This window comes from Triplophysa dalaica, chromosome 16, assembly GCF_015846415.1.
Source record: "Triplophysa dalaica isolate WHDGS20190420 chromosome 16, ASM1584641v1, whole genome shotgun sequence".
Lineage (NCBI taxonomy): Eukaryota > Metazoa > Chordata > Actinopteri > Cypriniformes > Nemacheilidae > Triplophysa > Triplophysa dalaica.
The window spans coordinates 4600128-4623379 of NC_079557.1; the positions used below are offsets into that span (position 1 = coordinate 4600128).

General features: G+C 39.5%; 1 protein-coding gene across 4 annotated transcripts in view; it reads left to right on the top strand.

Annotated features, from left to right (window-relative positions):
• The window catches only part of unc5a (unc-5 netrin receptor A), a 150390-nt gene that overhangs the window by 92281 nt on the left and 34857 nt on the right, over positions 1-23252 (top strand). For 2 of the 4 annotated variants that reach the window (XM_056770282.1, XM_056770283.1), the window contains exons 3-7: positions 4603-4746; positions 9280-9383; positions 10725-10905; positions 13705-13872; positions 22777-22941. In XM_056770282.1, the coding sequence (XP_056626260.1) occupies positions 4603-4746; positions 9280-9383; positions 10725-10905; positions 13705-13872; positions 22777-22941 (762 nt within the window). The remainder of the gene's footprint in view (positions 1-4602; positions 4747-9279; positions 9384-10724; positions 10906-13704; positions 13873-22776; positions 22942-23252) is intronic. The other 2 variants (XM_056770284.1, XM_056770285.1) reach the window with 1 other exon arrangement.

Below are 23252 nucleotides of genomic sequence, written 5' to 3' on the forward strand. Positions count from 1 at the left end.
AACAACAACACCCTCTTTCTCCACATCTTCTGTGACTTTTTATTGATATGAGAGTCAAAAGTTAGATAAAGCCATGGCTTTGATGGTTAATGCAGTTATAATGATGTTTCCAGTCGATTTCTCATGCGTTTGTTTACCTCTCTGACTTCGGCCATCGTTTCCGGGCTCAGACGACCAGAACCGATAACAGGTAATGAAAAGAGTGTAATGCAATGAAAGAGAGTGATTTGTTTGTCAAATAACATGGTAAACATTACATTATTCAACACAGTTCAAAACACTAATGCGTTTTAAATGCGTATTTACCTCTCTAATGATGGTAAACATCATTATTGCCAGCGCCGCGTCTATACAGGTGATGGAAGCAATTATCTGTAAGGTTCAGCGCGGCTGCATTCATTGCGAAGTCGATGGGAAAAAAGCGTAGTCACCAGTGACGGGCGTACGCTGACCTTCTGACTGATAGTTGTGGGTCTTCGTAGTGTAAGTCATTTCCCCCTTAATCTCTGCAACCATTGATGAATCTTGGCTCCTCGTGGTCTAGATCCAGCCTAATTGAATTTCCTTGGTTACAATGAAAACATACTCCAACCTGCCAGTTTCGGGCTGAGCCTTTGATAAGCAAATGACCCCTCGTGGAATTGAGGTCACCAGCAGCAAAAACAGGAGTGAATGAAAAAATCAAGTCTCTTCGCCAGACAAGCCCTCGTATCGACTCGCGAGAGAATAAGAACGGCAATGTTTACTCCGGGTCTGTCTATTTTTGAGTCACACACACTTCATTTGAAACTTCTTAAAGCTGCTTCCATCCTCTGCACGATGAAAGACCTTTGTAGTAAAAGGGAGATTTGTTACTTTCACATTTGAATGGGTAACATTCTTGAACAATGCGTCGCATTGCCACCTAGTCAAGGAGAACATCTACACTGTAGAATTTGCTGCTCTTTTGGTGCACACCCACAGAACTGATGTTTGCCATTGGTGTCATTTGTTGAAAAGTCATTGGGAAGTAATGCTGAGACTGAGGGAAAGGTGAGAAAAGATGTGGAGTGTCGGAACAGGACGGTGTTATATCCCTGGATTTTATTGTAGTTGCATCTTGAAATCTCACCATGATACTGTGAGTTATACTTGAAGGTGGAAATGTCTCTCTGAAGGATGGATTACACAACAATACTTCAGTCGTGATCTTTATTTCCAGTAGACTTTGATCTCTAGGCCCTATGTGTATAGGCACCAATCACAGGCTCATACATTGCAAGAAATCATGTTTTTTAGTACACATCTCTAAACATTCTTAAATCAAAATACTGTACTCTTATTTTCTGAAAATGAAATGAAAAAAAGAAAATGTAAAAAAAGCTTATGTTTAATACAAGCAATAACATCTGCCAATGGGGTAAGAAAAAAAAAACGTAAATCAGGTACTTAAGACAAAGGTAAACCTAAATGTAAGCTTTTTTTCTTTTAAACATATATTTTTGATGCTTTTTAGATATTTTTAGACAAATATCTTTTTAGATATTCAAAAGGACAATATAAAACACGACAAAATTGCATATTAAGTGTAGCCCATTAGCCAATATTTTACCTTGTTCTAAGCATAAACTCACATTTTTGGAGAAAGTTTTTGCTTCTTAAGTTGACAATTTTCCTTGAGTTCAGGAATATTTTGATAGTTCTGAAAAACTAAAGAAAAATACGATGTTAAAAAACTGTTCTTACTGTCCTTGAATATTTTGCTAGATTTTTACTTCAAAAGTATGATTGCAACATTTTCTCTTTAAATGTGTGCATCGAAAACCCTGGTTACTACCATTTATTATTTTATATGCAAAAACAGCAGCGATGTATGCATTCAATTCCAAGTTACGCCTGGGAATTTTTTGACCTTTTGATCTGAAAACTTCACTCTAAAAACCCCAGTCATTACAACTTTGAAACATCTGTATTTAATAATTTGTTAGACGTCAATGTAGAATAATGGGATGGGTCATGAATTTTTAACAATTAATGTTCAAGTCATGCCGCATGTACTGAAAATTGCAACACACAACAGGGTAAAAGCAAGTATAACTCAGAATTATGTTTCAATCGCTGCAGGCCCTTTTTGTCTTTGAGCTACTATTAAATGTGTCTTCATATTGAAATAATTTCCTCTGTCTGTGGGGGTTAAGCTGTACTGAAAGCAGGTGCTCGCATGTGACACAGAGTCTATACGAGTCAATTATTCTATAACTGCATGACCCCTCGGAGCCCAAAGGGAGGGTTACCACAGCGACCTCGCTCAAGAGCCCAGAGGTGAACATTTTAATGGTGTTCTCAGTCAAAGACTTCATACTCGGTTAATTACTAATTATACAAATCAGCATTACAGTATTATCATGGCCTATCATGCAACAAAATCTGTCATGCAGGAAAAGCGAATTTTCATGCCTGAGTAACAGTAAAGGCTCACAAGAGCGAACGGAAGAGAACGTGGCGTCCTCAGCGTTTTGCCAAGAAGGAATGCAGGGTCAGAAATCCGGGTAATTGTGGTTAAAAGAAACAAAAACCAATTAATAAAACAATCAGTGTTTAAGATAGCTTTTCCTCTGACAATTTCACGACTACGCCTGTTGCCATTGATTGTATTTTACGTTTTAATGCAAAGCGATAATTACATTCCATAGAAAAAATAAAAACACTGGTCAAATATAGCTATTGCAGCAGATATTAAATTGGTTACACATAATACGAATTAAACACAGCGAGCGAGATGCAATTAAACGCAAGCGCCAATGTGCTTATTTTTGTTCTGGATTACAGAGATTGGTGCACTGAAGCTTATATTTTTGACCCGTTGCGAAAGTGTTTCGAGCCGTCAGCAAGGATTAAAGTCCAGACGTGGTGTCAGAGAGATTCTTAGAGGTCCGTTTTTGATGTTGACGCCCTTAGTATCACCGGAGGGCGGTTTAAATCTAACGGTAATTGCATGTGCTCCTAATGTCTGCCAAGATAGTGAGACACAAGCTCTCTGCGCTGCCCTGTTTCTCTCCGCCCAGAGACTCTCTGCCAAGCGCTGATGGATGTGATGTACATTGATTTGTGACAGACAGGTTGGCGCAAGAACCCAAATGACCAGCAGGATCTGAAGAGATGCTGCATTTATTTGGCTACGCTTGGACGGCCGTCTACTCCACGGTAGAATGCGGCTACTGTTAGTATGCCTATTATGATGTATTGGCATTAAACGCTCGACTGGATGGGGTGGTACTGCGGCGAGTTTCATATAACCAAGTATGCTGCCTACCTAGTAGCTTTTATAATAACATTAAAGAACTATAGCATAAATACCAGTTGAAAGCTTTCCTATTGTTGATGTACTAGTGTTTAAATGCAATTATTTATCTTGGTGGGCAGCACACAAGGTTCCCAGCCTTAGTTTGAAGGAGGGAAAGAAAGCAAAAGCGGGAGTGAAAGCGATAAACTGGGTTGAACGGAGGGGTAATCACGATGGGAGGGAGAGAAGGAGATTATGTGAGAAATTAGAAGAAGGTTGATATGTGGAGGGGGATGCGAAGATCTTCAAGGTCACGCTTTAGAGCGATGAACGATGGCCGCGGTGAAAATATCAGAGAGGCTTTAGGGGTTGAGGAGATAATGAAAAAAAAATTGTCTTTATCTAACCTCCAACCCCGTCTTCAAAACCGGCTTGATTATGCGTTGCGTGTTTCCGCTGTTGGTGTTGGCTGACTCTGATGATGTTCATTCATTATTGTCAGCTGAAAACGAATCATTTTGTTGGATGACTTCACACCGGTTGTACAGACATTATTCAGACGAATACGGCAGACAAATTATCTCTTCATTCCCTTTTTTCTCATCCCCTTTGCATTTTTATTTTCAGAAGATATCCTTCAAGCTTTGATGGGATAATCCTCAGCTGCTTATTTCAGAATGGTAACAAACATATTGAAGAACCAGGAAAATATCTCCCACGGAAAGCTCACATAAATATTTATATCTGTTTATTTATTAATCCACCCCAGACAGCGTATTAGGGGTTGGGATATAGGAAAACAAAACCGGGTTTTGCTCGCTGTATACTTCTTATATTTAGTAAATAATGATTGTGACATCGTCTAATCATTTGTCAGAAGTCCATGAATTAACCAAGCAACGGTCCCCTTGCAGAAACTGTGCTGTTGCAAATTCTCTTGATGTGAATTTGTGGAGAACAATTTGCAGAAGTTGCCAAAAGTTTGCATATCTTCACTGGTGGTTGCGAACCTGCAACAACCTGCAGACCACTGGCAACAATGGAAACACTGACACGTCCTTGAAAAGTTTTGAGCTATGATCAGTTTTCCACAGTGACCACAATTAACGATCCATTGTTGCACAAGTCTTCCTTCCGGTTCACCATTGGTGGATTGCACGCTTTGGCAATCACACAAACCACGTCGCCATAAATGAACTGCAAGGTTACTGCAAACATCAAGGTTCTGTTCGTACCCCTCAGCTGACAGACTGATCTCTGATCACATCTCTGTCTCTGTCAATGGTGATATGTTTGGACTGCTGAGCTGAACGTGTTTGCTATGTCTGCTCTTGTCGTAGGGCTGCCGGTGATGCAGGTAAAGATTGACATCTCCAGACAGCAGGTGGAGAAGATCTTCGGCCTGGAGGATTACTGGTGTCAATGTGTGGCCTGGAGCACCACGGGAACCCAGAAGAGCCAAAAGGCATTTGTGCGCATCGCATGTGAGTTCATTTGGATTTTTTGTTAAGCACGATGAATAATGGTTATGTTCACTTTATAGTTCAACACTTTTCGTCAAAATATTATTTGTATGCATAGCTGCAGAAAAAAGGAAGAAACCACTCCAAATGTTTATTAAATCAGTATTTCTAGATGAATTGTGGTTATCCGATAAGTTATCCAATAAAAATGACTTCTTTAACTTTTCCTAATTACATGTACAAATATGACTGTGGTGTTGCTTAAAAGTGAATATGAACTTGTTTTCTTTGCAGTATTTGAGGTCTGTAAAAATACAGAGAATCTTTTCTGTTATTTTGACCCGTTTCTCCAGTTAAAATTTTCTGCAAATAAATGCAAAGATAAACTGTATTTTAATTTGAAAATGTTCAGAAATCATTCACAGAATGAAATAAAAATGATCATGTTACCTAAACACACACCTATAAATAGTAAATTCTGAAAAACTGAAAATAATTTTGAAATGGTCTCATTGTTTTGAGCGTCTTTATACTTTAACTAGAAGGTACGTTATGATTCCTGATGTGCAGATTGATACTGTAGTAAACGGTGTTATGATTAAATAGGTAAAGTGCCTTGACCAATCAGCATCCAGGACTGGAATCTTCCGTTTTATAAATTCAGATACATGCCGGAAATTGTAAAGTGTGTTCTGGATATCCAGTTAAATTAATGTTTCTTTAGTGTTCCCGCTAGCAACACAAAGGTCATGGGTTCGATCCTAAGAAACACACATACTAATACAATACACGTATAAACTCAATGCACTGTAAGTCGCTTCGGATAGAAGCGTTTGCCACATGCATACAGTGATTGTAAAATATACAGAAGTGTGCTTAATAACTTTTTTACGTTTTTCGTCAATGATATGCTCTCTGTTAAATTTATTTTGAAATTCCGTTTAGCCAATCAATCTGAGCACTTATGTTGCATTTCCCCTGAGGCTGATTGATTCAGTTGGTTTTATATGACTTATTTAATGTGCGATTGGGAAGTTTGATCAGGAAGAGCTTGTGGCAAGGAAATCTGTTAATCTGCAATGTAACACTTAGTAATTGCCTCGAGAGGCCGTGCGGTTTTGATATCTCTCTGCGATAAAGTGATTAAACACCAGGAAACCGCTCTGCCACACTGACTCGCAGAACAAACATCAGCACAAATCAGAGCAGAAGACCTTTCTCACTTTTAAATAATGTCTAAAGGACAAGCGTTTGTGTCTAAAACAATGATCAAAGCACCCTGAGATTAAACTCGCATAGAGATTTTTCTCAGCATGGTGCTTATAATTATTCTGAACGAATATCAGTCAGCATCTCGGATTGCACTATAACATAACTATTTTTAAGGGATAGTTCACTTAAAAAAGGAAAATTTGGTTATTATGTAATCTTATAACTTTATTTCCCCAGTAAAGCTTGACCAGGGGTTGTCAAGTTTAAAGTACAAAAGGTAAAAAACCTGCCATTACACTTGCCATGAAAGCAGTCCATACGATTTCTGATAACTTGGTGTTAAAACCAGACTGACGTGAAAATTATGATTCACTGAAAAGTTCAGCTTTTCGCTCTTATGTACATTATATTCAAATATGTTGCCGGTTGAAAGATGCTACAGTCAATTAATTCTTTATGACATCAGAAGACATAGTGCACCCAGGTGTGGACTTCTTTAGAAGCCTTTAATATGCCTTATTTCTTTCCTTTTCTGACCCCCTCCTTTACCGCAGCCTCAACGTTGTTGGGAGCGTCTTTTGTGTTCCATAGAAAAGAGGGTGAGCAAATGTGGACAGGATTTTTGTTTTCGAGTGAACTATTACTTGAATTATTCCTACCTTTTGATCTCATTAAACTCATAAATCCCCCATTCAAAGGTAAGAAATTGGAGCAATTCACGTATGTTGTAGAAAACCTTTTCTTTTTCTCTCAAAGTCACGACAATGTCACCAAAGGACTCAATGGCCATCTAATCATCTGTGCTTCTCTGACTCCCATTAAATCCCATTTAATTAAATTGAATGTCAAAAACCCCTCATCACGTCTTACTGTTTGCAAAGGGCTGATCGGTGAAGACAGGCATGACATCTGTTTTCCGGAACACAATGACTGGCAGTGTCGCCCTGACTGAGAGAGAGAAAGCACCACAGGTTTGCTCGGTTTCAAAACCTAGTTGCCTTTATGCCTCCATAGGCAGCTGTCTTCTTAGGCAGAACACAAAAATTAGAATTCTGTAAGCATTTATTCACCCTCTTGTCATTTCAAACATGTGTGACTTTCTTTCTTCTGAAGAACACAAAAGAAGATATTTTAAAGAATGTTGGAAACTGAACAACGGTGGTACCCATTCACTTGTATGGAAACAAAACCAATGCAAGTTAATAGGTCCCACCATTGTCAATTCTTAAAAATATCTTCTTTTGTGTTCTGGAGAAAGTCATACAGATTTTAAATAACAAGAGGGCGAGTAAAATATGACAGAATTAAAATTTTAGCTGAACTATAAATGATATATCCTCCCCAAGTCCTTTTTCAATAGAAAGTACATAAACACAGACACACAATTCTAACTCGGAATTAGTATTCTTTACATTTTTCTCTTTCTCAAACCATCTCGATGGACACCTTCCACATGCTCTTCTGTCATAACAGTTATAAATGCTTATGCAAATGTTGTTTTGAAATCTTACCATCCGTCGTCAAGGGGGCTCGCAAGTCCTCCATCAAGAGTAATGCAATTTTGCCGGGCAAATACGATTCGACTCGCATCAACACCTGTCCCAGGGGTTTCAGGTGGAGTGGGTGGTCGTGTGGATACCACAGCCCGGTATCGTGTAGAGGGGGAGGATAATGCAATTCCTTTCTGTAGATGCTTTGCCTGGGGGCTACAGACGACCATTCTGGGAAGCAGCCAAGCAGGGTGTAATAAGCACTTGGGTCTATGATGTGGGGCCTTCATGGAGTGAAAGGCCACTCACAGCTCGTATAAAACTTGCACAGTCCAAACAAAGCCCTGAGTTATATATTACTCTACACACACAAAACACATTATGGAATATGACATGGGAAATATTAAATTAAATGGCTCTTTCAGTTTGCCTTCTTGGTTATATTTGTACAGGTGATGATCTTCTCTTGACCACGGGAGTATTTTAGACAATAAACAGTTTTGAAGATGCATAGGAAATAAAAATAGATCCCTTTATTGCTGCATTTCAATTGCTTACCCTGGGCTTATGCCCTTTTCTCTCTGACCGTGATTGTATTGCTTTAAATCTGATCACAAGACCTATTGCCAGGAAAAATACGATGTCATTTTAGCATTGACAAAACCTGCGTATGCGCAATTTTATACAATACTACAGTATATGGGGGCTTTTTTCTCTCATTTGTTTTGGTCCATTTATAATTTTAGCGATTACTTCGTGTGTCAGGTATTTTCTGTCAGCTAAACCTGAATATTTGAATCTGAACGATTGTATTTGACCCATATAACCTACATAGGTCCAGATGAGCTTACCTCACAAAGAAGCTTTCCATAGTACACGAAAAACTTTTGCTCGTTCTTTTAAGTTAGAAGTATTACCAAAGGTTGAATTTGGAGCTGACATCTAAACGACGACCAGCTTGAACCACATTTGCTTGAGTCTTTACAACGGTGATTGGTTCTTTGGTAAACATCAAAACCAAGAGTCAAATCTTTTGGAGTAAACGCTTGTGGAGTCAGATCCCCCTTATTAGCGAATCCGTCTGAATTGTTCGGATGGTTCAATCATGTTCGGAGAACCAGGAAGAATGCTAAGCGTTACTTTTGATTTATGTATTCATTTAACTCAACTAGAATTGTCGATGGCCTTAAAGTCCCTTTGAAGCACACTCTATTGGTAACTTAGGGATGTTCACTCTCGATTTAAATAAGCCCTTTATTCTGCAAGTAAAAGCATAATTACAAAACAAAACATTATAGAGCACTTAGGACAGAAAGTACCATTCCAATGGTTGGTGTGACATAGCAAAAATGTGGAAAACAATCAATTAATATTTTAAATTATTAATAGAATAGAATAGCAGATCGGTATACATTTTGCCATTTGAAGACAAACAAATTGGTAAGTACTTGCAATATTGAGTAGTACCACCGTGGTACCTGCCTCTCTGATCAAGAACATTGTATCATTGCATTTGATTGTATAACCCGTTTTTTATTACTGTTTCATTGTTTTCTGCTCATTACTCGCTCTTGAAGTTGACATGTTTTCTTCCTAGTTGTATACTGTAGCTCATTCATTATTTATATTCTAACTGCAGGATGTGGTTGCTAAGCAACATACTTTTTATGTAATGTACATAAATATAAATAATTTACATACACATAACATAAATATTTAAAAAAATATGTACATGTGCAGTGTTTATCAGATTTGGACACGGCTCATCCAATCAGCATGTATTGACAAAACTAGCTGTATATAATGACAAAAAACTGCATAGCTTGACAACTACATGATTTTTGCCCTACAGATCTGAGGAAGAACTTTGAGGAGGAACCACTGGGTAAGGAAGTGGCACTTGATCAGGAAGTACTTCTGCGCTGTCATCCTCCGGAAGGCGTTCCACCCGCAGAGGTGAGACTAACAAGTAAACATGTTAAAATCCATTCTGCTAATGAATGTGCTCACACAAATATACCGGTGAGCCAGAGATTTGCCGCATTTCGGTGACGTCTTTCACCATAATCCGTCTGTTCAGTCAGATGGACTTGGACGATGAGCCGTGGGGAGTGATTTGGCAGCTCTGGGAAGTCCCATCAATAATATGTGTATTTTTGCATTGGTGTAGGACTGGTCCAGCCTGCGACCAGCTGTTGCAACTTCAAATGTCTGTAGAAACTTCCAGACCAGCCCAATAATGGCCACTGGAGTGCTGTGCTTTTGAAGTATTGTCATATTAAATATTCAACTCTAATTTAATCGGCCTCGATATTTTTGTCTGACTGAAGTACTCGTGACTTTTGGCTGTATTCGTTCCAGTGTTTTATAGGGTTTTTTATATCAAAGTTAAAAGTTAAACTCCATTGACTGCATTTCTGGCAAAATTGATAACTCGATATTGCATTCACAGTAAGGCACTTACAATGGAAATAAACCGGTCTGAAAGCTGAAGTGTGAAGCACATATTTTTGATAAAAAAATTATATGAATTATGCAATAAAACTTGAGTTTTTATTTGGACTGTAAGTTGTGTGAATCATCTAGTTTGAGGTCCAAATACTTTCTGGGTTGATAAACTTTATGCATCAATGATGTATGTACACAGAACATTACATTATTTAATATTATTGAAACACATATTTTCAAAAGCTGCCAGTTTTTCAGGCTTTTAAAACAGTGCATATTTTAATGCCCTGCCGCACTAACTATATAAGTGCTTTAACATTACCACATTCTTTAGTTAGGAAAGCATCAATCACAGTAAATGCTTTTGATTAGAGAACACATTGAATATTTTACACTCATTCTAAAGTGGAGATATGAAAATCTTGATTGTGAAGTTAACGTCGCTCAGCATTAGCGAAAGATGAGCTTGATATGATTTTGCATATTTGCATCTACAAGTCCTGTGATATTTGCATTTCGCATCAAATCATGTAAAAGTCCTACTGCAGTCAAAGATAACAATACACAATTCATCACAAGCAATAAGAAACGTATTCTTTCATCCCCCATCGTGAATCACTTCTGATTTCAAATTGCTGATGAAGTGTAGATTTGAAGTGTAGAGGTAAAAATGCTAATCCACTTACCTCGCTTCTTGACAATTCCGTGAAACGTCTGCCAAACTTAAACACCCTCAGCCCAAGGGGAAGTGCCCAGAACAGCTGTAGGATCTTAGGCCATATAGAGCGTTTTCCATTCGTTTAAGCCAGATTGAAGCTGTGAAATGTTTTCCTCTGTGTATATCTCCAGGTGGAGTGGCAGAGAAACGAGGAGATGATCGACCCCAAGACTGACCCCAATTTCTTCATCACCGCGGACCATAATCTCATCATCAAACAAGCCCGTCTGGCCGACACAGGCAACTACACCTGCGTTGCCAAGAACATTGTGGCACGACGCAAGAGCTCCTCGGCGACTGTGATTGTCTATGGTGCGTTTCTCCTCATACTCTGTTTCACTCTCAGATCACAGATAAAGGGCCTTCACATTTCAGTAGACAAAAGTTTGTGATTGTTTTGACCCAAAGTCAGGAGTAATTTACTGAGAGTCAGACTAGCTTTGATGGACAACTCTGTTTTGATCAGATTCCGAGAGCAGAATTCACTGACTTCATAGCCTTTTAAAAATGTACAGTGGTTTTACTATGATATTAATATATGAATGCTGCCTTGACTACAATATTTTTGGCAAGAACTACTTTTTTACTACTGCTAAGGCATTGCGACAGATTAGGGTTAAATCTTAATTTTTCTCCTTAATTGTAATATTTTTACTATACTACGACATTGTAAAATTTATGCTTCGTTCGAGACTACTCGGATTTCAGGTATTGTCGACCTCAATTCCGGAAGTGAATGTCTGGAACGGCAAACAAAGTAGGTTATCCTACCTCTGAACTTGAGGCAGATCGATCAACCCCGATCTCAGTGACATGCGCCATTTGAAGTCACGGACAAGATGACGACTAGCCCTTCGCAACCTTATGTGAACAAACTTTTAACTATTTGTACAACACGTAATATGTATGAATGTTAGTTAATATACCCAGAAACGGTTTATGAACCGTTCGAATAGCTACCACATAACGTTCTCTCTCGCCGTCTTATAGTGACATCACGTAGTAAACATGTGGTCAACTGATTGAGGGTTGAGGTCAGAAGTCGGAAATTTACGTCATAATATCCGAAACCAGTGTTGTTTTGAACGCAGCATTAATCATAAAGATTTAAAAAGAGGTGTTTAGCATCAGCTGTAGCGGACTACCTCTAAATCCGTTTGCTGTGCAGGATGTGAATCTGTTCTTCTTGCACCGTAAACACAACCTATCAACCAGAGCAAGAAAGCAGCTGAGCTGCGTCAGAGAAATCTCAGCAGAGCTGACAAAGATTAACACTGTAGTTGAGCTTGTTGAATTAATGGCAGAAATTGGCTAATGAATTAGGTTTATAAGCTAACTGACCTTTATTAAAATGCACAGCTGCAGAGCATCGCTGCGCCCGGTGGGGTCTGCGGACAAGCGCTGTTCTAAAGGTAGCGCGCATTACAACCCCGAACACGCACTCTGCTGATCAGAGTCGGTCGTGCATGACGCGTAGTACAGCGCCGAGACAGATCTACAGAGACTCCTACACACTACAACTACAGAAAAGAAGAGATTTATTGGGGAAACTGAGTTTGATTAGAAATGATAAAGATAATGACTAAAGAATCTATGCAATAATTTAAATTAAAGTAAATGCCTGATTTGTGATGTGGAGGCACTCAGGAAAAACTGAATTAAAGTTAAAAAATTCAGATGAAGGGAGATCAGATAAGATGTTGAATTTTGTCTCAATCACATGATTTGGGGGCATTTTAATGGAAGGCTTTGCCAAGAGTGATCCGAGAATATTTTTGTTCTATTGTTTGCTTTTTCTGCTGTCAATCAATGAAGCCCTCACACAGGGTAAAAAGCAAAAAGCGCATGAATGGTAGGTGCGCTGCCATACAATTTGGCGGTTTCAAATTGCGCAATGTTCCCCCAGCAATTTGCTACCATTGTAAAAATTAATTAAAGAAAAAATCCCCGTGAATAGCTTTTGATCAAAAGAACTATTAGGCACGGTCCTTTATGCTATTCTTTTTTTTCCTTCACGGCTTCGCATTAAAATGTCAGTTTACTAATTTGACGTCTTGCAGGCTTGCTTATTGGCTGAACCGTAGGTGGTGTGAGAGCTGTTATTAGTGCTGTTGGACAGGGGCCGGAGTTGCATTTTAACAAGGGTGGATTTGACTTCTGGCACAACGGTGTGCTAACAGCCTAAGAGGTAATCAGGACCCCGAGTAGCCATGCAATTTCCTTCTTCGCGGTGAGCAATCAGTGAAGAGAGGTTAAAGAATTGATTCGTCCCGACCGGTGTGAGAATTCGTGGAGAATTAGAGAGTAGCTCCAGGCACAATATAGACCCTGACCGGCCATCGGGGCTCCAGGACAACAAATCAGAGTTACAGGGGAAGAAGAAATCAGATTTGTTCTGAATTCTCCCACCAAGAGAGAGGAGGCTGGGGTCTTGATTAAAAACCCCGCGTGAACTTTGGACTTGAGATCATCCAGGATTATGCATTTCACAAGCCGAGATATTGGTGCCATAAAAACCATACTGTGTAACGGTGTGGAGAAAACCAATATACTTCCCACATCATGAGATGAAATCCAGGCCGATCCTTTAAGAATTCACATTTACCACATGTCCGCCATTTCACCCAGTAATTGACATTCATTAATATAGACCTTATAAAATGGATTGAGCAGTAGAATTTATGGCTATTTAGATGTTTTATTGCTTAAAGATGTTCGTCTGATCGTGCTGTAGGCCCCATGCCTAAAAGGGGATGAATTTAAAGATGGACGTTTTCCGAGAGGATTACTGCTAAAGCACTAGACACAGCATACTAATAACCAAAAATACAAAAATCTAGATGATAGTTGGTTTAATGGACCCATTTCTAACCCAGATGTGGCCATCTATTCCACGCAAGCTAATCTCAAACCACTTACAGCCATAGCACAGCAACAGTAGCATTAGCAACAATTTACATTATTTCATTTGCTGTTATTGCCATCTGCACCATGGCCTGCGTTTAAGCACAGAGCTCAGTGATTTTGGCTGTTTATCGTCCTCGTGCCCGTCGGGTAATCCTGACTCGCTTTGTTCGTTTCCCCTCTCCTTTGCACTGGGCACACGAGCAGTGAATGGGGGCTGGTCTACGTGGGCCACGTGGTCGGCCTGCAGCGCTGTCTGCGGTCGCGGGTGGCAGAAGAGGAGCCGGAGTTGCACCAACCCCACTCCCCTGAACGGCGGGACGTCCTGCGAAGGCCAGAGCGTCCAGAAAAGTGCCTGCACTGCCACCTGTCCAGGTAACGTCCACCGGGCGTCTCTCAATGCGGGTGCTAGTTTAGCAGACCCTTGCACGGTCTTCTTGCCCTGAGGCACCAATAGTTTCCTCCTAGCTTCACGGCGGCTAGTCTTCTGCTTGGCGTTAGCTTTTTGTGCATAAGCAAAATGTTGTTTGCTTTTGGAATCCATTGAATTATTCATAGCTAAACCTGTGCTTCTGTCTCCATTTAGGTCATCATTTTGTGTTCATTTTTTTTTCGCACTTGTCGCTTTTGCTGCATGAGGTTTTTGTTTCCTTCCAAACCAAAATTTAAAAAGCTCACTTTTTAGTCAGTCAGTAGCCTACGGCGAGCACACAGAGACACATTCACATCCCTGCTTTCACACGGACACGACACAAGCATTAGGAGAGACAAGGTGCAATGTTTTCCCCAACATTTCTTCAGGGGTTAAGAGCGGAAAACGGAAGGCTGAACAGCTGCTTTTCCTTGGGATTTATTGATCGTGTGCAGTTTGAAATGGAAGTCAGGTGGCTTCGTTTACAGGCTGACATTAGACTCAGGTAGACTTTGGAGATGGGGGAAGGGAATCTCTTGATTACCGCGATAGGCTCGTGAGTGTATTTCAGCAGGGACGAAAATGGCATTATGCAGGCGCTGCTGACCGGCGGAAAATCTCCACGCTTCGCAAACAGGAGAGGAAATCGAAGGTTTTGTCAGCTGTAGCTCGCCCCAATCACTCGCTCCCTCCCCTCCTCCAGTCCTCCTGCGAGACGGTTTATCTACTTAAGCCAATCTCCTGTTTCATTACAAAGCATCCAGTGAAATTTAATAAGACGCCACCTTTACGCTGCTCTGTAAGTAACGCGCTCTCAAAATATGGCGTTTTTGATGAGCAGAAACACAAAGCGCAGGAGAAGGCCTCTGACAGAGCTCTGTGGGGATGGATTTCAGATGATTACGACCTAAATAGCATTTCTGTGGGGGAGACTGAGGAGAAAATAACAGGATGAGGGAAAGAGGGAGAGAGGAGGTAGAAATGAAGGGTTTGAGCGGGGATGGGCCATATTTGCTTTTTGATCCGATACTTAGTGCAATAAAAGCTAATGCCGCTAAAATCAAAGCCTCTCTCAGTATTGCTATTGAATGGAATGTTTTTGCAGATTTTAAGGATGAAAGGGTTATTGTAGCCTAGGGATGGGCCTATTTATTGTGTCATTTTTGGTTCTCAGTTTCTCAATGTATTACGGTTAAGTGCTGCCACCTCCGAAAGCCAGAGGGCACAGTTGCGCAGAAAATGGGAATATGGGACAGAGAAGAAGAACGCGTAAACTGGGTCCCAAATGACATACTATGCACTTAAACTATGCACTAAGCACTCAACCATGTAGTGTATGGATTTTAGAAAGGTAGTATCTGTAAATGACGTCAATAAACGTAATAAACGACAAAAAAATCATGATGTGATTTTAGATCGAGCAGTAAAATGCCGTAGTTTACAGAAGAGCTGTGCATAAAACCCAGAATCGACCTAGACAGGTATAATCCTGTATAATAATCCTAATCCTAATAATGCACCTCTCTGGCGGTTGACATTCGCCTTTTTTGTTCTGATGACATCACGTTATAATCTTTACTAATAACATTTAAAATTGATGTTTATTTAATTTGTGGATCGATTATAATCGCTAGAAGACTGAATCGCGATTCATATGTGAATCGATTTTTTTCTCCCATTATTTTTAAAAGACGTAATTTGTATAGGCCAGACTGATAACTATAGCATATTATAACAATAATTGCAGAAAATGTACCAAGTTTTATCAGACATCAGCACTTCTGTGTCTGTTTACACCAAAGGTACCATAACCATAATAGTTTTTTTTAAGAGTTTTCAGAGCCATTAAGTCACTTTTTTGCAGATTTTGGCTTATGTGTTTGATTATTGGGGTAATGAATCATAATGAATACATATTTAATTTATGGTCTGATCATATGTATTGGAGGGCTGATATACAGTGTGAAAGAGCATTACAGAAGAGAAAAAAAGAAAGAATGGAGGTTTGCAGTGGTGACAAAGGCGTTTTTTTATAAGGGTCACGCTGAGCGAAAGGGTTAGATAATGTCCCCGGAGTGGCTTTATTCCTCTCTGGATCTCGCGTGTTTCTTGCACTCCGACTGATTAATCCTGCCACGGGTCACAGCAAGAGGCCACAGTGTCCTGGCCACAGATGAAATAGTTGCGTTCCTAATCAAAAACGAGCACCTGTCTGCTTTACTGTGCTCACCAGAGGACCCCCAAATCCTGTCAGCCACAGCCAAAGAGAGAGAGAGGGAGAGCAAAGGAGAAAGAGAGAGAGTGACCATCCCGTTCCATTTATCACCATAGAAAGACACACACAAACAACTGCAGGCCCTAAAAATTACATCTGAGACTTCATCCCGATTTATCAAAACGTGACTCCTGACTGCAGGAGGTATAAATCATCATTTACTGACTAGCTGCAGGTAGAGGCGTCGTGTTCCCAGAGCGCAGTGAGACGGCGGTACACAGAAAGAGAAACAGCCCAGCTTTGATAAACGACTCGCCGTGTGAACGCAATCCGTTGCCACAGCTCCACTGATCCTCAGGACAGGGTGACTTTAAAGGACCCGACGTGTCTCGTGTAACGCGCAGCACATCTCGATGAAGCTGAATTTTAATGCCTCTATTTCTGTTGAATTCAGATTGCTCCTATTTCTGTTGCGACACAGAATTTATTCCAGCATAATTTCACTTGTTTTATAGATTATTTTACTGTTTGTTTTCAGATTTCTGATGGTTAAACGTGTACTGCGTAATGTGGTTCTGTGGGATTTTGACTATTCAAAAATGGTATTTTAAAACACAATTATTAAATAAATAAATCATATCAATTTAAAATTTAACGCTAGAAAGAAATAAAGGTGCTAGCTTCACAGCGATGTTCTAGACAGTTTTATTGGACTTACTTGGCTTGCCGAAAGGAAACTTTCGGTCTGTGTTTGGATATCAGCATGGCTAGTTACGATTTATTTTATGTCAATTTGTACTAATATGAATTATTAATATTTTATTGTGCATAAATTTACATTACATTAAAGTAAAACTTCTCAACATTTTTCTTTGCGGAGGTCTACCCTTAGTTAAATTTGGGCTACAAAACGTTTGTATATGTTGCTGTCATAAAACGTCTATAGTAGGAATATTTTTTGTGCCCAAAATAAACTTTTGGTCAACGATTTTGAAAAGAGCCTTTTTTCTTACCTTTTTGTAGTCTGTAGACCAGTGGTTCTCAAACTGGGGGCTGTGGACCCCTGGGAGGCCCACCAGATGGATCCGGGGGGGGCACAGAGTTTGTGGCATTATATGAAATATAGACATTTATCATAAATTATATATGAACAAACATCAAAAAAGTAAGACAACCAACCAAAAGTATTCATGTCCCAGCATTGTATAACAGATTTCATTTTTGGTTTAATTAAAATTATTATTTTTATTTGGGGGGCTCGTAAAACAATGCACTCAATACACTGTCGAACACCTTTTAGGCACAGTTGTGCCTATTTTTAGCCAATATTTCTAGGAAGTACTAATCTATTTTTTCTGAGCACAAGTCATTGGAATACCATTTCTAAGGCAATGATATCAAAATGGTATCTTCAATACTGAAGTTCTCTTAGGTATCATATGATGACATATTTGTTTTGCGTTCCTTCTCTCATGAAAATTTATTCAAGAATCAATAGTACATAGAGTCTTTTTTCCCTTTCTTTTTCCCGATCTTTTTAAAGGAACAAACCAGTAACTTAACACAATTGGCCAATCAACTGGATGAGTTCATCTGTTAAGAGTCTAATGTAATAAGTGGGTTTTAAAGTACTAATTGACCCTGATGAGCCTCTTGTACCTGCTCTTGTTAAATCGCTGACTATTTAGACCTTTAGCTCGGTGAAGAGGCTACTTCTCCTTAACCCAACACGTCAGAGGCGTCACGTGACATGCGAGCACCGGCATCCACGCACACCATTTACCTTTGACTGGAGAGCTTTGTGAATTTAATAGCCTCTTAAGTGTACTGCACCTGATGTTGAACGCAATCCCTTAGTCGTCTTCGCATTCCATCTCCTTTCACTTTTAAGTACTTTCAAAGCTTAGAGCAAGTGTTGAATTTAATTCCGAGTCTAAACTTTAACACTTTTTTTAAACCCCAACTGAAAGTAAATCGAAATATTACAAAGGAGGTACACAACAAAAGTGACATCAAGAAATACATTTCTTTTGTCTCCATGCCGTCGCATTATCATTAGAACGACGGGTTTAACGAGGAACCCTGTCTGTGCCTTAACTGATGAAGAACAAAACGCTTTCCAGCTTACGTGGCATTATGTTTTTAGCGCCCAGAGCCAATGTTTTTCTCTTTCCTGGAAGGCAGCCTCTTTTGCAGAACTTTATCTCTTCTCATCCCCCATGAAGTTTTTTAACAGATAAAATGTTGCCCCGTAAAAGTTTGAATTAGATTTTGGAATAAGGCTCAGGGCCAGAAAATGAAAATCTTTTTGCTCATGTTGTTCTTCACTTGTCTCGTCTCTTTGGTGGGTCTTCTACCTCTGGTTTCTTCTGATCTCAGGACATCTTTCGTCATCCTTGAATCCATGGTAATATACACTGAATATTATGGAAACTATATACACTTTTTGTATTTTTTTTTTGAAAATGCCTTACTATAGTTCATAATTCAGTCAAACATTCATTTGTGGCTGATTTATTTTTCAAGCTCTCTGACCAGATTGGACTCTCTCGATTTTAATGACTAAAATGAATCGTCATTTTATTTGTTGCTGTTGATTATCGTATTTCACTCAGAAATAAGTCACATTACAAAAGCTAAATGAGTTGGGAACCAATTTTTGTGTAGGCACTTTTGGAGAAAATAAATTGTTTTTAATAATGTTCTTAAAGGGACCGTTCTCCCAAAAAACAGCAAACAGTTCTGAGGCACTTTTGACTACTATTGTATTCTTTCCTACTATGGTAGTCAATGGGGTGCTAAATCTGTCAGGTTATAAGCATTCTTCCAAATATCTTTCTCTGGGTTCACCAGAACAAAGACATTTATACAGATTTGGAACAACTCGAAGGTGAGAAAATGATCACAGAATTTGGGTCTATACTATCCCCGTTTTTAAAAACCTTTAAGTTGCTTGTATGTAAATACATTTGTTCTTTTTGTAAATGTCGCATTACACATTCGACTTAAACAGAGGCAGCCGACTGCTATGACATCACAGCCGGACTCACCCCCCCCCCCCTCTGGCTCAGATCCTGTGAATCACCTGTAATCTTGTTGTCTCAGTTCTATCAAATACAGAGTGTTTAGGACCAGGCGAGATTACAGATGTGAGTGTTGACTCTGTCTCGTCCCCGCTGATCTGAAAGGTAATTGTGTGCCTCTTTTCCCTGGTCCTCCCCCCCGCTCAAGGACAAGGCAGCTGGATGTGTCCGGCATCAGCCATTGTGATCGTGAGCAGCGGAGAGCGGAAATGTGGCTTCCTGCGGTTCGTGTAAAAAGCGGTTGGACGCTCTTTAGATGTGCCATGGACAAGACGTCCAAATAGACCTGCCACTGCGTTATTGTGTTATCGGCACCCTACCTGGCCGAGTCTCACACACGGAAACATAAACACACACACAGCTCTTCACACCAGGATGATTGGAAATCAAAGATATTATCTTAATAGTAGGGCGCCTGGGAAAGAAAATGATTGATCTGTTTTTGGATTAAACTCCCTTTGGTTTCATAGTAGTGCATGCGTTTCACATGTTAAGCATATTTGAGACACTCGCTGCGTCTCATGGAAGGGAAATTGGCTATCATTGTGTGTTTTTCTCTATTCGTTAGTTTTATTTGGCTGTTTTGAAATCGACATGAATTGACCCGATTTACTCTAGTCATCATCTTAACACAGGTTACTGTTCTTATTGCATTTCATTAATTAGTTTGTGTGATACCAAAGGGGAAGAAAATGTTTTTGTTATCTTTAATCAAACTGTAATACTATTTTTTACCTCTGAAACAACTTTCAAGCTTCGTTTTTATTTTTCTTAGGCTAGTGGTACCGAAGCCTCTCTAAATAATTGTCATTTGTTAACACAGCAATTTAACGCGGGTTAACAATAATGCAATAAATGTCACAAGTCGGTGTCAGAGGTGCTTCAGAAAGACAATAGTCTTTATAATCAACTGTGAGAATGGATTCATGTCTAGTCCAATGAAACGACCACTTGTCACATCCCAGTCCCTGGACATTTTTCCCTGTTGCCCTTCTGGAAAAGTCACATTACAGGGATGAAGGAAAATGAAAATTCTGTCATCAATTACACTCTTGTCATTTCAAACCTCTATGGCTTTTCTTCCTTATGCAGAACACAAAAGAAGATATTTTAAAGGATGCTGGTAACCGGACAATGGTGGCACCCATTGACTTGCATTGGTTCTGTGTCTACAATAGAAGTGAATGAGTACCGCCGTTGTTTGCTTAACAACATTCTTCAAAATGGTTTCACTCAGGTTTGAAATTGCATGAGGGTGAATAAACTGACAGAATGTTCATTTTGGTTGAACTGTCACTTTAAGTAAGTGAATTGGCATTTTGGTTTACTACTCCTGCAGTGTTTCATCAGTTTTCTTTTTAGAATATCTGAAAGTCAAAAGACTGTCACTTTGTGCCGCTTTCTAAGAGAATCTTTTCTCCATCTCTGAGATGTTGATCTCATCACCTGCCTTTTAAAATTCATTTGTTGAATCAGAGACAGGAACACGGTTCATATTGTAATACTTTCATTAGTCATTAATTCAGAGTGCAGCCGGGCTCGTGTGATGATATAAGTCCGCCCGCTCTCTCTCAATGGCAAACAAGGACAATTATTTTAGCGCGTAGGCACTCTGTCCAAATGTTTGATCAAATGCTGCATCAGCATTGCCTTGAAATGCACTCAACACATTCTTTTATTAGTACCGATCTCATTCCGAGTTGCTTAATAATCTCGCGCATATTTAAATATGAAAACCACACTACCGGCTGCCAGCCCGTGACTAAATATTGTCATCGTTCATAACTATTACGATAGGTGACTTTTTATCTTGGACTTGCGAGTTCATTAGTTTGGTGTTTAGCCAAGCGGTGACCTTACAGTATTTCCAGGGCTGTGTTATACAAAGGGTTACTGTACTGTAAATACATTACAAAGGCAGGGGTTAATGAGCAGCCCAGCGTGACTGATCCTGAGTCTGCCGAATGGACTCATCAGTAAGTTTATATCCAAGTAACATAATTCACCTCGTGCTCCCGGTCTAGTGAGGTCCGTCGCTAAGCGCCCCCAGAGAGCTCATTACCAGAGCCGCTCACATTAGCCCTGTAGTAACCTTCCTCAACCTGGCACAGCAGCAGTCTGAATGAGACTTACAAAACCGCCTCTGGTTCAACTAACGAATAATGCTGAGAAAAATGAAAATAATATGCGGCTTCAATGACTTTGAGTGTTGTTACAGTGACTCACACACATTTACAAAACTGTCACCTGCCTTTTAATACTCTTGAGTCATAAATGTAGACATTTTTGAAAGACGGAAACAACAATGGTCCAGAAGACCTGTTTTCGTATAAATCGTAAAATTTCGAAATAAATGAAATAATTTCCCTGGACAACAAAGGGATTTTTTTTTTTTAATTGAGATTTATACGTCATCTGAATGCTCAATAAAAACGTTTTCAATTGTTGTTGGGGTTGTTAGGATAGGACGATATTTGGTTGAGATACAGCTTTTTTAAACTGAGTTCGAGGGTGCAAAAAAACTAAATACTGAGAAAATAAAGGTATTAAATATATAAACGGTTGTTAATTTTTAATCTTCATGGAACACGATCCTTAGTTAATATTCTAATGATTTTTGGCATAAAAGAACAGATATAATTTTGACCCATACAAGGTATTGTTGGCTAATGCTTCAAACATACCCGTGCTACTTACGACTAGTTTGATGGTCCAGGGTCACATTTTGATTCAGTTCGGATGGTAGTATTTTATTGTATATTTTGTTTTTGTACTTTCAAAAACTGAAACAGGAATTGAATATGGACCAGTGTTGTTTATGTCATGCATGATGATCTACATACTTTGTGTTTTTTAAAATGAAATATAATTGTCTGTGTCGATAAAGTTGTAAAGTTAAAGTAGCACTTGTGTTTTGATAAAAGTAGGTCGCTTACGGTCAAAGAAGTGTGGGATTTTAGAAAGAAACCTTTTCTTATATTATTTGTTTATTTTTCCATTGCTCTGCGCAGTCTTTTTATTTTCCTGCCGCTTGAATGACATTTTATTTACAAATATCATATGCAAGTAAAGTTTGCTCTTCATTACACGCTGAAATGACTTCTGACCATTACATTACAGTCAGCTTGCAATGTTTTTGTCCTCTGGCTAAATAATGCATTATCTTTTGCTTCTCACCTTATGTATATGCAATTCATGTTGACGCTTTTCAAAAATAGTTTTCTATTGAAAATTAGGAAACAGAAATATGATCTTTGTACTGCTTTATCGCCCACTGTAGACACAATGACTCCGAAAGAAGGTAGACAATGCTACAAGGCCCTTTTAATGTAACATCAGTAGGCAAGACAAGAGTTTTATAGCACATTTAATACACAAAACTTGATCTACTAGACTCCTGTAATGCTGAAGTAAAGGCTGAGGCCAGTTACTAACATGGTGACACACAAGTTTTTATAGCAAAGGCTATAAAAACAAAGGCTGTGTAATTTTGCAGACATGTTAAGTGAATGTGTGATGGATTTCTAATTCGTCTTCTTTTATGTGTACGTGTGTGCGTGTGTGTTCAGTGGATGGAGGTTGGAGTGAGTGGAGTAAATGGACGCCATGCGGAGTGGACTGCAGCATGTGGCGGAGCAGGGAATGTACCCAACCCACGCCAGGTACAGGAGGAAAAGAGTGCCAGGGCCTGGATGTCCAGTCGCTCAACTGCACAAGCGAGCAGTGCCCACAGAGTAAGTACATCCCTCCATTAATCGATCGATCAAAATACTTCCTTTATTGATCACTAAGTGTGACTGCGAATCAGACTCAGGAAACATTGGTTCCAATCCCATTAACAATCTGGAAGGGCCTGAACCTGAACCACCTGGGACGAGCGCCATGGAGGACTGTACAACACGCTTTGTTCAGTGTCGCCAACAGGCTTTGTGTATTGTTGCGTCGCATTGTTTGTAGGAAGGTCACTTTTCCAGATCAAAGAATCTCGAGCCGCCCAAAGTCTTGATGTCCCTCAGGTTACATGCCTGAGTTTATAATGGTTTTC